We start from the raw sequence: 12015 nt of genomic DNA, 5'->3' as shown, positions 1-12015 counted from the left end.
AAAATACGGCAGATCCTTCTTGAATGGCCGGGGGAAGGCTGCAACCATCCACACATGCGCTGAACTTCCACGGGGCACGAGTGATGGTTAGCATGCCAGGACATGGTCCTAGCATTACAAATGCAAATGGAAATGATCGAGACTAATAAATCGTCAGTTGAAAGTCAGCGCTCGTGTTGTCGTGTTTGTTCCGTCCTCGTGTTTTTTTCCGCGCTGTTTTACCATGGATAATAACCCGAGAGGCGGTGTCGTTCGGCGCACGCGCACTCCCCTTCCCCCATATCCCCCGAACCAATAAGGTCCCCTCCCCCTTTTCTGAAGCTCTGTAATGTCTCGACGGCTCTGAGCCACAGGGCTATCGCTATGAAAAGTGCCGCATGAACCTATGAAGGCCGCAGTTTTTTTTTCCCACATTTTAATGGGGTGCGGCCTTTGCACGAAAGCGGTTTTATCATTTAAGTTTTCCCACTATGCAGTGAAACCCAGATTGCGCCTACCCCCTTTGTATGACAGCCCCACTGTAAGATAAATTAGCGCGCACCTGGAGGACTCTTTATTGAGCTAACGCTTAGAAAATCTGGGAACCGCCCCCCCCAATAAAACAGCCTGGAAGATCAATTTATCGCTTTATTAACAGATTTCACGTGAACCCACGTGATTCCGAATAAGAATCAAGGCTCAGACACGTGCTTCATGATATCGATGCGATTTGCGCTGGACCGGAATGACGGACTTGCGACCTTCGACGTGAGGCGGTTCTCACATTCATTAATTTTCCGTACGCTTCACTGCAGAAACCGCTGCGCATATCAAAAGCACCCTATATTTTAATGTCAGATTATATTATTCTGTTATTGTAGGTAGCTCCAAGCGGAACAACCCGCCCGAGGAATCGATACGTAAAGGAAGAGTAATAGCGCTTTACCTACTGTTTTTGAAGCGAAAAGCTTCACTAGGCTCGTCAACACGGCGCTTCGCGTGAGCCGGAGGCCAGAATTGCCACTTCTGCGCATGCGCGAAACGTGTGACGTCACACGTAGCGCAGGTGGCCGCCGACTCCGTAATAAAAAAAAAAAAATAAGCACAGAAACGAGAATAAAAAAGAAATGAAAGAAATAAAATATCAGTAATAAAAAAATAAATAAAACACAAACAGTGCGCCAGGAAACACACATATCTCGGTGGATACCCGAACCGCGCCGTAAGGGCCTTAAGAAAAATGAAATTAAATGAAAATTGCTTTTAAGGAAAGGATTTGGCTGTCTCTCATATCTTGGTGTCCATCCGAAAGGAATGGACACCACAGTACATATCTCTAAAGCAACCTTCCAAGGCAGACCCGTATTCACTTCACGCGCGTCTCCTCCACCGCCTCCGTACGGGCAGTGTGTGGACGGCCGAACGCCTCCACCGTTATCCTGGGGCTCCCAGTGCATTCTGCGCGAACTGCGACAGCCATGACGTCAAACCAAGCGTAACTGAACCTTTTCGCTTGTATATCCAGGCTAAACCACAGCCAGGCCACTACCAATTTTTTCCGACTTTTCGGGTGCGAAGTTGGAAACCGTGGCTCTTACACTCGGGCGGCTTTTACAGGGTGTATACGGGTATTCTAGAGCCGCCTGGTAAATTTTATTCTTGAAGTTGTAATTACTTGTATTGACAGAATGAATAACCTCAGGGATCGATGATTTATTTCAGAACAATAAATTAGTTTTTACTTTATTACCTTGTGTAATCAGAACAGTACATAGTCCAAAACACTAAGTGGACCGAGCATTCACCAGGCACTTAGGAACATCGAACCTGAAACAGCGACGAAACTTTGTGGCGCAAGCGGATTTACTACTGTGACTTGGCTTTTCTCAAAACCAAAGTTTATAGGAGAATTCACTTTTATGTTGAGATCTAGCTTTGTTGCCGAAAACCCCTACCTTTATCTTGGCCACTTCAGACTGGCGTGAGCCTATCTTACAGGCGTTCATGCATTCATGAATCTACGATGCTGCTGCAAACGTTTCTTCTGTGAAGAAATATATTTCTCGCTCCTGAGGCAAATGCGAATCTTTTCTTGCTTTTCCTCCATTAGCTGATTTCGACCTTTTCGCGCCACTGCCCTGGAGTATTTTGCTCCATCATATCGATCGCATGTTTTCGTCGACGATGCACAATGCATTAAAATGCGCAACAAATCCGCTGCCTTTGATCTACTTTCCCTCCTCCTCCAGATATTTTTCACTGCGCGTGCTTTCGCATGTCGTACAGATGATCGGCGGCCGACGCCATTATTGCGTGTGCGGAGAAGGATGGGCGCGAGCCCATCACGAATCACGGGGCATCGTTGGGCGTGGTGATAGTCGGGGTCTGCGTCGGCTGTGCTGCTGCTGCTGCTGTGGGCGTTGTCTGGTCCTGGGCCGAGTCCTCCTCCTCCTTCGGGTTCTTCTCCTTGCGACACAGTATCGCCGCGCGCAGTTCTTCTACCAGGGTGTTCCACACGGCACTCTGCATCGGGTCAAAACGTGTTTCAAAAGGTCAGCGGCCTCCACCGGTGCCTCCACATATACGGCGTCTTTGGCAGCAGACGACAAAGACTGACACGAAGGCGAGGGCCTGCGAGATTTCGATTTTTGGTTCGATTATTACCTGCGGGAGTTCGGAACGAACTGAATGAACCTCAGTCGTTCCAAATTCAGGGCAACAGTCAGTGCTACCGGTCTTTTTTCCTGAGCTTGTTGCTATATAGAGATGGGTCCGCTTTTTATAAAACTAAATAGATGAGCTTTCGGTCATCGAACTGTCTTCTCCTAACCTCGCAAGTAACCACGTCGTCACTTCGTTTTGCGTGGTAACTACCTGTATCATTCGTTTCTTCTTGGAGTGAACACACACACACCACAAGAAAGACGACACACATACAGGCGCTAAATGACACGCGTTTTATTGGCGGAATCTCTCAGACTGGACGTTGCGTTAACGGCCGTTTAAAGGGTCACTGAGGGCAATTCCGTCCTGTTATAGTTACCGGTAAAAAAATGATAGTATTTATTTCTTTAACCGTACCGCAGGCTCTTTCTGGCTATGCTGACGTTTGTCCAGCAGCCAAAGAAGCATTTATCGGCGAGGCAATGGTACGTAATAATTTTCCTGCCAGCCGATTCAAACTCGTGACGCCCTTAGGGAAATGGACAGGTTGCAGCTGTTTCGAAGGCAATGGCGATGTAGCATATGGCCTCTTGGATCCGCGCCCTAAAAAATTGGTGTCAACGCGCGCATTTTACTCGCCAAATCGGCCGGTGATGGCGACACCTGTATTTTGCTCTAGCCTATAAAAGTCTTGTTTTTGGTCAGAGTGGACTCATTGTGATTAGAACGCGGTCCCCTAGTATGAAATGCCAGCCTAGAAGTGTTCTCAGAGTCTCTTTAAGCAGTCTCAAAAATTATCAATCCGTAAGAACTGAAGATCCATCGTTTGTGTGATGTCACTGAGTGCCCGTGCATGCATTCTGCTTGCTCTTCGATGATTCCCCTATTCTTTGGTTACATCATTTCTTCTCTTATATAAGGTGCGACCTCCCGCCATCATAAGCCAGCTGAGGTACCGCCTGTATGTGTGCTTTCTTCTGGTCTGTAAGTGTTTGCGCTAGTATTACAAGACCGTAGTTTAGAAGAACTTCTTGTTGGACAAGTTGGTGCATTGCTTTGAAGAAACCAAGTTGCGCTATAAAAAAGACAGCCACAGGAAAAAGCCAAGGAGACAGACAGAGCGCAAACTATCAACTGAGTTTATTTGCGTGAAAGTGCCTTATATAGTCAGAATCACAGCAAAAGAACAAGGGAAATGAGAGAGGCGGTACAGCCAATGAACTCCTGGTCAACAAAAGGTGCGCAGAAAATGGTTTTCCTTATTGTACAGTTTGACAGAAGTGTCGCTTACACATTTATCACCGTTTTCTTTTATGTGATAGGCCTCCAAAAGCTCCCGCGCTGTTTTGTTTTTACTTCTTCCTAGAATTTTATAGTTGATAGTTTGCGCTCTGTCTGTCTCCTTCGCTTTTTCCTGTGGCTGTCTTTTTTATAGCGCAACTTGGTTTCTTCAAAGCATTACAAGACCGCTATGCATCACCTTGCAACAAAATAAGTTATATTGAAATTTTACTTCCGAACACACTTCGTCTCACTGACTCTACTGCCTGGTTTTTTCAGGCTTCTTCTGCATGTGGAGGGTGGGTGGAGTAAAAGAAGGGGCGAGAATAAAACTGACCATGGACTCGGCGCTGAGGTTCTTGCGGGCGTGTCCGCGAACGAAGATGAAGAGCATGACGACCATGGTGATGACCAGTCCCAGAAGGAGGAAGACGAAGACCAGGCTCAGTCGACCGAAGCGCACCGTGAACGGCGTGGGCCGGTACACGGGCTGCTCGCGGGGGCAGTTGAGGGCGCCCTGCTCGCGCCACCAGTAGTGGCGCAGCAGCTGCAGCGTGCCCTCGCTCTTGAGCCGGATCACGGCCGCCGACAGCTCCGACTGGTACGCGCTGCCTGCGACATTCGGCCAAGAGCGGTCTCCACTCGCGCTCGCCACACAGCCGCTTTATGGGCAGCTGCAGCACTTTTTTTGAGAATTTCGCGATATTCAAGGATCCAAATCTAAGTAGGCTGTAGGTAAAGCATGCCACATGTTTTTCCACTAGCATTTATATTAGTGACGTAATCGACGATTGAATTTTGCGCTTCTCCTCAATGCAATGAAGGAGTGCAGGAAAACTTAGCGCGACCTCACGGAAGGTATCATTTCAAATTACCACTGTCGTCAGCCACACCCTGCCCTGACGCGTTGGACGCTGCCAAACAACTTTAGGCAGGGTTCGCCTTCAGTGGCGTTCGTTTTTATGCGAAGCATATTACAATAGGTAACCCAAGCCCTTCGTAACGGTTACACGCTGTGCACACCACGTGACACAATGACGTCACGGCAGATGAGAGACGGGGCTCCAACTTGTGCCGTCGCTGCGGTTGCACGCCGTGCAGACCACGTGGTATGGTGACGTCACACCACGTGACACAATGACGTCACGACAGATGAGACGGGGCTCCAACTTGTGCCGTCGCTGCGGTTGCACGCCGTGTGAATCACGTGGTATGGTGACGTCACACTCCAGCGCATTTCGAACGCGCGTTTACACTCAGTGCAGGTGAAACGCTCGCTCCACCGGGAAGGCGGACGCGGCTTCCGTGGCAATCCAGGCGCTCACCCAACGCGCGTCTCGGGGTTAGTCGGCGTTCCGCTGTAGCCATGCCGTTGTCTTCCCCCACGATGAAGGCTTCTAGTGGTTGTATTAAAATGACCAAGTATTCAACCAAGGAAAGCCATATATTACCAAGCCTAGCCATCAATATGCTTCGCATCTGACTAGGCTTAACCTTAGCTAAGCCTCAGCCATTTTTTTCCTTCAAAGCTGGCGTTTGTGCGCTGGAAATGCACCCATACCTTCGATGACGTCATCATGCCCCCCCCCCTCCCCCCACTTGGCTTTTCGCGCTGCGGACAAGCTTAAAGGGCGTCCGGAATTTAATCGGCTGGTTTGGTTTATTGGGGTTTAACGTCCCGAAGCAACTCAGGCTATGAGGGACGCCGTAGTGAAGGCCTCCGGAAATTTCGACCACCTGGGGATCTTTAACGTGCACTGACATCGCACAGTACACGGCCCTCTAGAATTTCGCCTTCATATCGAAATTCAGCCGCCGCGGCCGGGATCGAACCCGCGCCTTTCGGGTCAGCAGCCGAGCGCCGTAACCACTGAGCCACCGCGGCGGTGGCTCAGTGGCGATTACTTCACTATTTCAAGTGCTAGCCCAAAAAGAATTCGCATGCATACCTGCAAGTTTCACACATTCGACCCTCTTAAGCTGATTGATTTCTAAAACCTATGCAGTTTCCCTTAATGAGTTCACGCTCACCGTGGCCCCTGTGTGGTTTCACTCAGTTCAATACCAAATCTTACTTGAAAGCGCTGAGGCATCAGTCTTTCTGGAGCACTAACTGCGCTTGCGTCACCATTAATCTGTTAAAGGCAGACTCGCGTTGATCTAAAGATTAACTACAAACGACACGCACCAGCCGCTTCGGGGCATACTTTATTTTAGACGTAACGCTGGCTTATGATTTTTTTTATTACTTGGATGAATAAACAGTGCGTGCAATTGCTAGGGTATAAGCGAACAAAACATTAAAATACCTGATACTACATGACACTTAAAGGAGTACAGACACAAATTTTCAACGGTGCGAACATTCAAATACTTGATACTACATGACACTTAAAGGACTACAGACAAATTTTCAACGGTGCGACCTAACTGGCACGGGAGAGACGGAAACAGTATGTAAGGCCGTGGTCCAATGACGGCCTCGTTAGTTCCTGTGTCGTGCCCTAATATGCGGAGGACGTACCCCGCCAGATTTTGCTAAGATCGGTAACTTTGTTTCTGCTCTGTCAGAGCCGCATGCAGCGTCGTCCATGCCGAAGCTGTCCCGTTCCCGAGAAGTTCGTGCCCGAGCACACATCGCCGTCTCGGCATTTCTTACATACAGTGAGTAGAAACATGAGCAAGGGATTACGAGCGGCCTTAAGTGGCTAGGGTCACCGGCCTGCCGGCGCCGCTTATCACCGCGTAAGGCTAGGCTTGGAGTGTACACGATTTGATGTTCTTTAGCGGTAGTTGGCTTTGGGACGGCCGACCACCTCCCGAATTCCGAAAAAAGCGGAGACGCGCAGGCGCCCAAAGGCCAAAAATCTCCGCGACCATATGCGACATTCGCGACGTCGCCACGGCGATGATTAAACACTCTAAAGGCCAAGACCGAATCGCTACAAGGTGGCCTGGCCCACCGTGCTGAAGACGTCAGCGCTAAGCGACGCTCACTGCTCCCATCAGCTCAGTGGCTTCCAGCTCATAGCCGCTGAACCTTTTTTTGTTGCGTTAACAACACTACGCCAGGTTTTCGCCTCGTCGCGTAGCCGGTGGCCCGTAGGCACGAATGTCCTAGAACAGCCGTCGCTTAGCAACCGTTTCAGCCGAGCTCCGCCAGGTGGCGTCACCGTCGTCGACGCCGTGTCGCTGCCGCGCGCGTAGTCGCTCGCTCCCGCCAGATGCGTGCTCTCTGCCGAGGTAGACGGTGAGCAGGTGGCGCTTCGCGGGGCTATATGCGCGCTACGCCTCGGTGGAATCATGTCGTTATGGGGAGCGCTAAAGAGAAGCAACGGCGACAGGACCAAGCTAGAAAGAGACAACGCCCCCGAGAGACAGCAGAAGAACGCGCTGCACGATTCTAAATGCGTCGCAGCTAACTCAACTGACCAGGCTCAGCCAGAGCTAAATCACGCCTAATTTTCTTTTCCGGCTCACCGGCAGGAAACGTTCACATCCAAGGAGAACTCGCCGCGTAGATGGCGCGGCGGCACGCCTGAGACCGGAATGAGCGGCAGACAAGTGGATGAAGGAGAAGTGGAAAGGGCTACAACCTGGTGCGCAAGGGGTTCTGGGATGTATAATTTGTTTCTCTTTATTCGGAGGGCCCTGAGTTCACGGTAGTGCCTAAATCTCAAGGGCTGTAGCCACGTCCTGTTAGTACCTGATTGGTCTATTCAACCCCCAGGACGGCCAGAGTAACCGACTTAGGACAGCGCATCATCAGCCTGCAAAAGCAGTCAGGGAGTTCAAGCGCCAGAACAAAAGCGACCGAAGGCAGCGGGTCATCCGGCAACCAAGGGACCTGACCGAAACTCGCGCGCAGCTAAAACCATAGCTAACCCGTTTATAAGCAGCTAAACAATCTCTGCGTTCCACATCTACACCCGACGACGAGATGGACTTCATACTTTCATTCAGTCTCATTATCTTCTTACGAAGCACTAGTACGCGCGATTCGGTTCGTTTGGCAGTACTCACCCTTGGGCAGAGCGATGGCGTAGCCCGAGGAGCCGATGATGTCCCCCACCTGCTCCACTTCGCAGTAGCGGCTCTCCAGGTACTCCAGGGCGGGCGACTCCATGAAGAGGGCGTACGCGCCGCCCATGACCCGCTCGAGGCCCTCGGCGTAGCTGCTCACGAACGCGTCGTCGCCCTGGCCCTGGATTCCCTGCCACAGCTTCATGTACTGCGGGAACGTCGAGCGCTGCGCACAAAGAGAAAACACTTTATTTAAAGCATTTCGTGCGTGAAGTAACGGAATGTAGCCGGTGGGTGGAACAAAGAAAAATGAACGTTTATTGCTTGGTGTCACTGACTTTATAACGATATAGCAAAGGTCACATGACTGGCGCTGATAAGCAAGAGTGCGACACGTGTGAACCATCCTGCTCATACATCAGCACGCGTGCTTGATAACACTGCATCACGCGTGCTTGATAATGCTACATCCCTTCCCCCTAAGCTGGAGTAAGCGAGACGATCTGGAGGCTTCCGTATGCGAGTCGAACGACGTGGTGGTTGTTGGTCTTCGGCTTGAGAGCTGACTTCCCGTGCCTCCGGGCCTTGATCAGCTTCTGCCTGCTCGGAGCTATGCTGAGCTTCTTCGTGGGTGCGGACTTGCCTCGGCTTGCTAGGTGACGCCCCTGTGTCGAGTCGTGGCCGGAGTTGGTCTACATGGCGCCGCTGCTGTCCCCCAGGTGTTTCCAGTGTTACCATACGTGCTCCCGTCGTGGACACTACTGTCGCCGGCACACAACTTCGACCAGACTGAAACTGGCGCGACCATACATGCCTTCCCGGTTGAAACTGCGTCGGTGCTTTTGCTGCTCCAGGCACAGGTTCGCCAGAGCCATCATTTCCTGTCACCTTGGTGTCTGTGAGTGAAGCTGTCAGCCGGGTTCGGGGACGGAAGCCCAACAGTAGTTCCGCTGGAGACTTTCCTCCTTCCAACGGTGTCGCTCTATAACGGAATAAAAACTTGATTAGTCGTTCTTGCAACGTGCCTGCCGGATTCTTTCGAAGCCCTTCTTTTACTGTTCGCACGGCCCGTTCCGCCAAACCATTTGACTGAGGATGGTATGGGGCTGTTCTTATGTGCTTCGCGTGGCTTTCTTGCAAGAAACTGGACATGGTGGCACTTGAAAACTGTGGTCCGTTATCCGATACTAAGCAATGTGGTAGGCCAAAACGTGCGAAAATCCCTTGAAGTACCTCAATGGTGGTCTCCGCTGTGATGGTCTTCAAAGGTATGGCCTCAATCCACTTCGTCTAGGCATCAACCAACACGAAAACTTGCCAGTGTTACGTCTCGCCTTCGTCGTGGGGAAGACAACGACATGGCAGCAGCGAAACGCCGACAAACCCCGAGACGCGCGTTGGGTGAGCGCCTGGATAGCCACGGAAGCCGCGTCCGTCTGCCCGGTGGAGCGAGCGTTTCACCTACACCGAGTGTGAACGCGCGTTCGGAATGCGCGGGAAACGCCGCTCGAGGACATTGTGGCGTCTGTGCGATGGCATCGTTCTCCCTCTCCCAGCGGGTGACGGCGGCGTGATCTCATGGGAGTGAGTGAGTGCGTGCGTGTCTGTGATTGGTTCCAGTGAAACCCGGCCCCCATCTAGGGACCCTAGGGAAGGGAACTCTTAAAAAGCCGGCAGCGGCACGGCCGAAGAGCTTTTTGTCATCATGGTCTTCTGATGAGCTGTCGTGATGCAGCGTTCCTGCAGCTCACTTGTAAATATTCCTGTATAAAGTCCTCTAATTGTCTTTTCCCAGCAGCCTCGTCTCAGACGTCCCTCATTCTCTCTCCGGCACACGACCATGCTACCTCGTCCGTAACAAACTGGTGGCAGCGGTGGGATGATGCTACCTCGTCCCTAACAAACTGGTGGCAGCGGTGGGATGATGCTACCTCGTCCTTAACAAACTGGTGGCAGCGGTGGGACGCGAAACAACGGACGCCAGCGGAGAGATCTGTTCAATGGGACGCGAAACATCGGACGCCAGCGGAGAGTTGCGGACAACGGGACGCTGAGCAGCAGAACGGCGAGTCGGGGGCAGTGCAACAGCCCTTTGTGTTGACTGGTTGCCTGCAGCGGACCGACTGCGCTGGATTCTTGGCTGCGAGGTTTGGTGAGTGCGGGACTTTCTTCTGCTGAGTTTTGCCAGGCTTTTGTTAGTGTCAGGAACAGAGCTGGTAATTGGGTTGTCGTTGCTGCTGGGTTAGTTGCAGCAAGACAATAGCGGGCAGTAGAGAAGCAGCACTCGGAGCAGCCATGGATTTGAAGACGCTGCGCAAACCAAAGTTACTGGAGCTTGCGAAAGAGTTGGGTCTGGAGGTATCAGACAAACTCAGAAAACCAGAACTGCTGAAGGCTATTCTTGCGTTAGAGGCTGAAGATGACGAGCTTGCGGAATGCCTTGAGGCCATTGAGGAGAGGGAATTGGCAAAAAGAAAACAAGAGAAAGAGGAACTTGAACGTAAAGAAAAACAAGAGAAACAGGAACGCGAAAGACAGCTGCGAGAACAGGAACGCGAAAGAGAGCAGCGGCAACAGGAATACGAAAGAGAGATGCGGGAACTCACGCGTGAACTTGACACGCTCAGAAGTATTAGTGTGCGATCTCGTTTAAGTGTTCTTAGAAAAGGCGAAAATTTCAGAGCTTTTCTAGAAAATTTTGAAAGAATTTGCATGGAGGAGCAGCTAGACGAAGATTATTGGCCAATTGTGTTGATGGGATTCCTCCCATGTAAGCCTTGTAATGTCTGGGCGAGGTTGTCTGACGAGGATGCCCACAACTATGCGATAACCAAAAGTGCGCTCCTCCGATACTTTCGAATTCCCGCGGAGGCAGATTTGGAAGGCCAAATTGACGGTGGTAAGCTACACCGCGATAGTGTCAGGGACCGAGTTAGAAGCTCCGCTCAGTCGCCGGATGACACGAGTGCTGTGCAGAAGTGGCGGCATAGGACAGGTTTGGTCCAGGAAAGAAAGGCCACTTCGGCAGCGAGGACCGATGAGTTCGGTCAAGAAGCTAGCGAAGAGTGCAGATCCACAAGCCGTGAGGGCTCGGGGGATAATATAGACACTAAGGCTAGCAATGAGGAAGAGTGCAGATCCGCCAGCAATGAGGGCTCGGAGGATAATGTAGGCACTGCAAAAAATAAGGAAAGGGGCAATGCGTTGGTTTTGAGCCCAGAGAAGCATGCACTTTCCGGGAAGGAGGCTGATTGCTGCGACCGAGAAGGTAGTACCCAGGACAATAACGCTACGTTAGCCGAACAGCGTCTCATAGTTCAAGTTCCGGGCAAGAGCGTTAGGGTATTAGGATCGATTAGCAAGCCTCAGGGGAGCAAGTTATGCCCAGCAGAAATTAAAGGGCAGTCGGGACACTTAAGTGCTGCGACACGCAGTGACTCATCGAAAGAGCGAGCCGATAGTTCGAATTCTAGTAGAAAAGGCGGCTCGCTGCTGAGTCAAAAAGCTGATGAGAAGGCTGAGTGCCCCGCGAGAAAAGGAGACGCGCAGGACGGAACAGCTAAAAAAGTTTCCGGAAGGCGACCGCGCGCAATGAGAGCCATGCGAAAGGGCAGTCTGGACAGAAAGGACAAAGAACGGGCCCAATGCATCGTAAGGGTGAAGGCCGGTACGCCATGTAATGCTCCAAGACTGTCATCGCGGCACGCCAGATGCGATAAGCGCCGTACAAAGGCCAGACTGGCTAGGCGTGTACAGACAGCGCGAAAGCCACCTGACCCATTGTGGCGACGCTGCGGTAGCAGAACGCGTGAAACTTGCAGCCGCCCACAGAGAAGAACGCCCTGCTACCTCACGAGGGAACGCCGCAGAACGCGTTCCAGTCGAAGGACATTGCCGAATCGAGAGAGTACACGCAGGCGTTTCTTTCATGCGCGACCGTCAACCCCTCGCATTGAAATGTTCAGACGCGGCTCAGGCGTTGGAGACGCGCGGCCGGGGTGTGGAACCAATGGTAGTTGCCTGGCGTCTGGGGCTCGCAGGTGTCGAAGAGCAGTTGATTTTTGTCGA

At 51.6% G+C, this 12015-nt stretch overlaps 1 protein-coding gene across 2 annotated transcripts in view; it reads right to left on the bottom strand.

Moving 5' to 3' along the window:
* Positions 1-1691: 1691 nt before the first annotated feature.
* LOC149325144 (glutamate receptor ionotropic, kainate 2-like) overlaps positions 1692-12015 on the bottom strand; it is a 144439-nt gene continuing 134115 nt past the window's right edge. For both annotated transcript variants that reach the window (XM_089563136.1, XM_089563137.1), the window contains 3 exons: positions 7948-8173; positions 4262-4536; positions 1692-2502 (listed from right to left, as the gene is read on the bottom strand). In XM_089563136.1, coding sequence (XP_089419262.1) covers positions 2329-2502; positions 4262-4536; positions 7948-8173 — 675 coding nt within the window. In that variant the 3' untranslated portion in view covers positions 1692-2328. The remainder of the gene's footprint in view (positions 2503-4261; positions 4537-7947; positions 8174-12015) is intronic.

The sequence above is a fragment of the Amblyomma mixtum genome, chromosome 10, assembly GCF_055824585.1.
Source record: "Amblyomma mixtum isolate Tamu chromosome 10, ASM5582458v1, whole genome shotgun sequence".
NCBI classification, from domain to species: Eukaryota; Metazoa; Arthropoda; class Arachnida; order Ixodida; family Ixodidae; genus Amblyomma; species Amblyomma mixtum.
Note: the sequence above shows the minus strand (reverse complement) of the source record. Positions and strands in the feature narration are given on the sequence as shown.